Source organism: Nestor notabilis, unplaced genomic scaffold (genome assembly GCF_000696875.1).
Source record: "Nestor notabilis isolate BGI_N333 unplaced genomic scaffold, ASM69687v1 scaffold22578, whole genome shotgun sequence".
NCBI classification, from domain to species: Eukaryota; Metazoa; Chordata; class Aves; order Psittaciformes; family Psittacidae; genus Nestor; species Nestor notabilis.
In genome coordinates this window covers 4,548-5,542 of record NW_009940948.1, presented here as the reverse complement: position 1 = coordinate 5,542, position 995 = coordinate 4,548, and the positions used below count along the sequence as shown (strand labels likewise).

At 59.8% G+C, this 995-nt stretch overlaps 1 protein-coding gene across 1 annotated transcript in view; it reads right to left on the bottom strand.

Moving 5' to 3' along the window:
* The window catches only part of TACC1 (transforming, acidic coiled-coil containing protein 1), a gene marked incomplete at its 5' end in the record, with an annotated part of 9,555 nt that extends 9,170 nt beyond the window's left edge, over positions 1 to 385 (bottom strand). The window contains 1 exon segment of the mRNA XM_010020633.1: positions 39 to 385. Within this exon segment, the coding sequence (XP_010018935.1) occupies positions 39 to 385 (347 nt within the window).
* Between the last annotated feature and the right edge of the window lie 610 nt (positions 386 to 995).

The window sequence follows — 995 nt, the reverse complement described above, 5'->3', positions numbered from 1 at the left end:
CCCCCCCGCCGCCCCCCCCCTGCCACAGCGGGGTTTACATTCCCATCGTACCGCTCTGGGGTCTCCTCTGTGGTTCCTTCTGTTATCCCTTTCCCATCCCGGCCCAGAGCATCACCCTTCGGCTCCACCATCCCCATGCTGGCATCCGCTGCATCCTCTCCCAGCATGACCCGCTCCTGCTCGGCCCCGTTGCCTGGTGCTCCCTGGGGCTGGGTGTGAGCCCACCCCTGCCTCAGGGATGGGTCTTCGGGGTCATTTTCCCCTTTCGCATCCAGACCGGTGTCAGGGGCTCCCAGCTCTGGTTGAGCCCCATCTTTGGGGTGCTTCCCCGGCGAGCTGTCCCCGCAGGCTTCCCCTACCAGCAGGTCACCATGGCCACTTGGCTCTGCAAAGATAAAAGGAGGCAGTTAAACCCCTGCCTGCCGCACACCCCGTTTCAGGGGGGTTCCTCTCCCCTCCCCACATGCTCCAGGGTTGTATTTTGGGGGGATTCCCCACCTGGGTAACCCCGGCATCAAGCACTTGCTGTAAGATTTGAAGCCCTGGAGCCTGCGGTGGAAACATACCCTGTAAATGGGGGGTCCCCTGTAAACAGGGGGGTCCCCTGTAAACCAGGAGCTCAGACACAGCACCCACATGCGGTCAATGCTCTCACCCACAGCCTGGGCTGCAGCGCATCAAGGCGAGGAGCCACGGCTGTCAGAGTTCCTTAATCACAAACCCTGATCCATGACTTAATCACTGTTACTCCAATCCCTTCCCCTAAATCCTTTTACTGTTTAATCTGTTCTTTGCTGTCAAGGGATGGGGAAGCTCCTTATCTATGGAGGCATCCTGAAAGCTACACCCACCAAGCACGCAGAGCTGGGACCTCAGCACTGCTGTCACCTCCTCTCCTGCATCCAAGGGCGATTTCCCAGGCTCCTGGGTTAAGGCAGGATGGGATGCTGGGGTGCTCAGCACCATCCGGGAGTGCCTGGGACCCACAGCTCTTA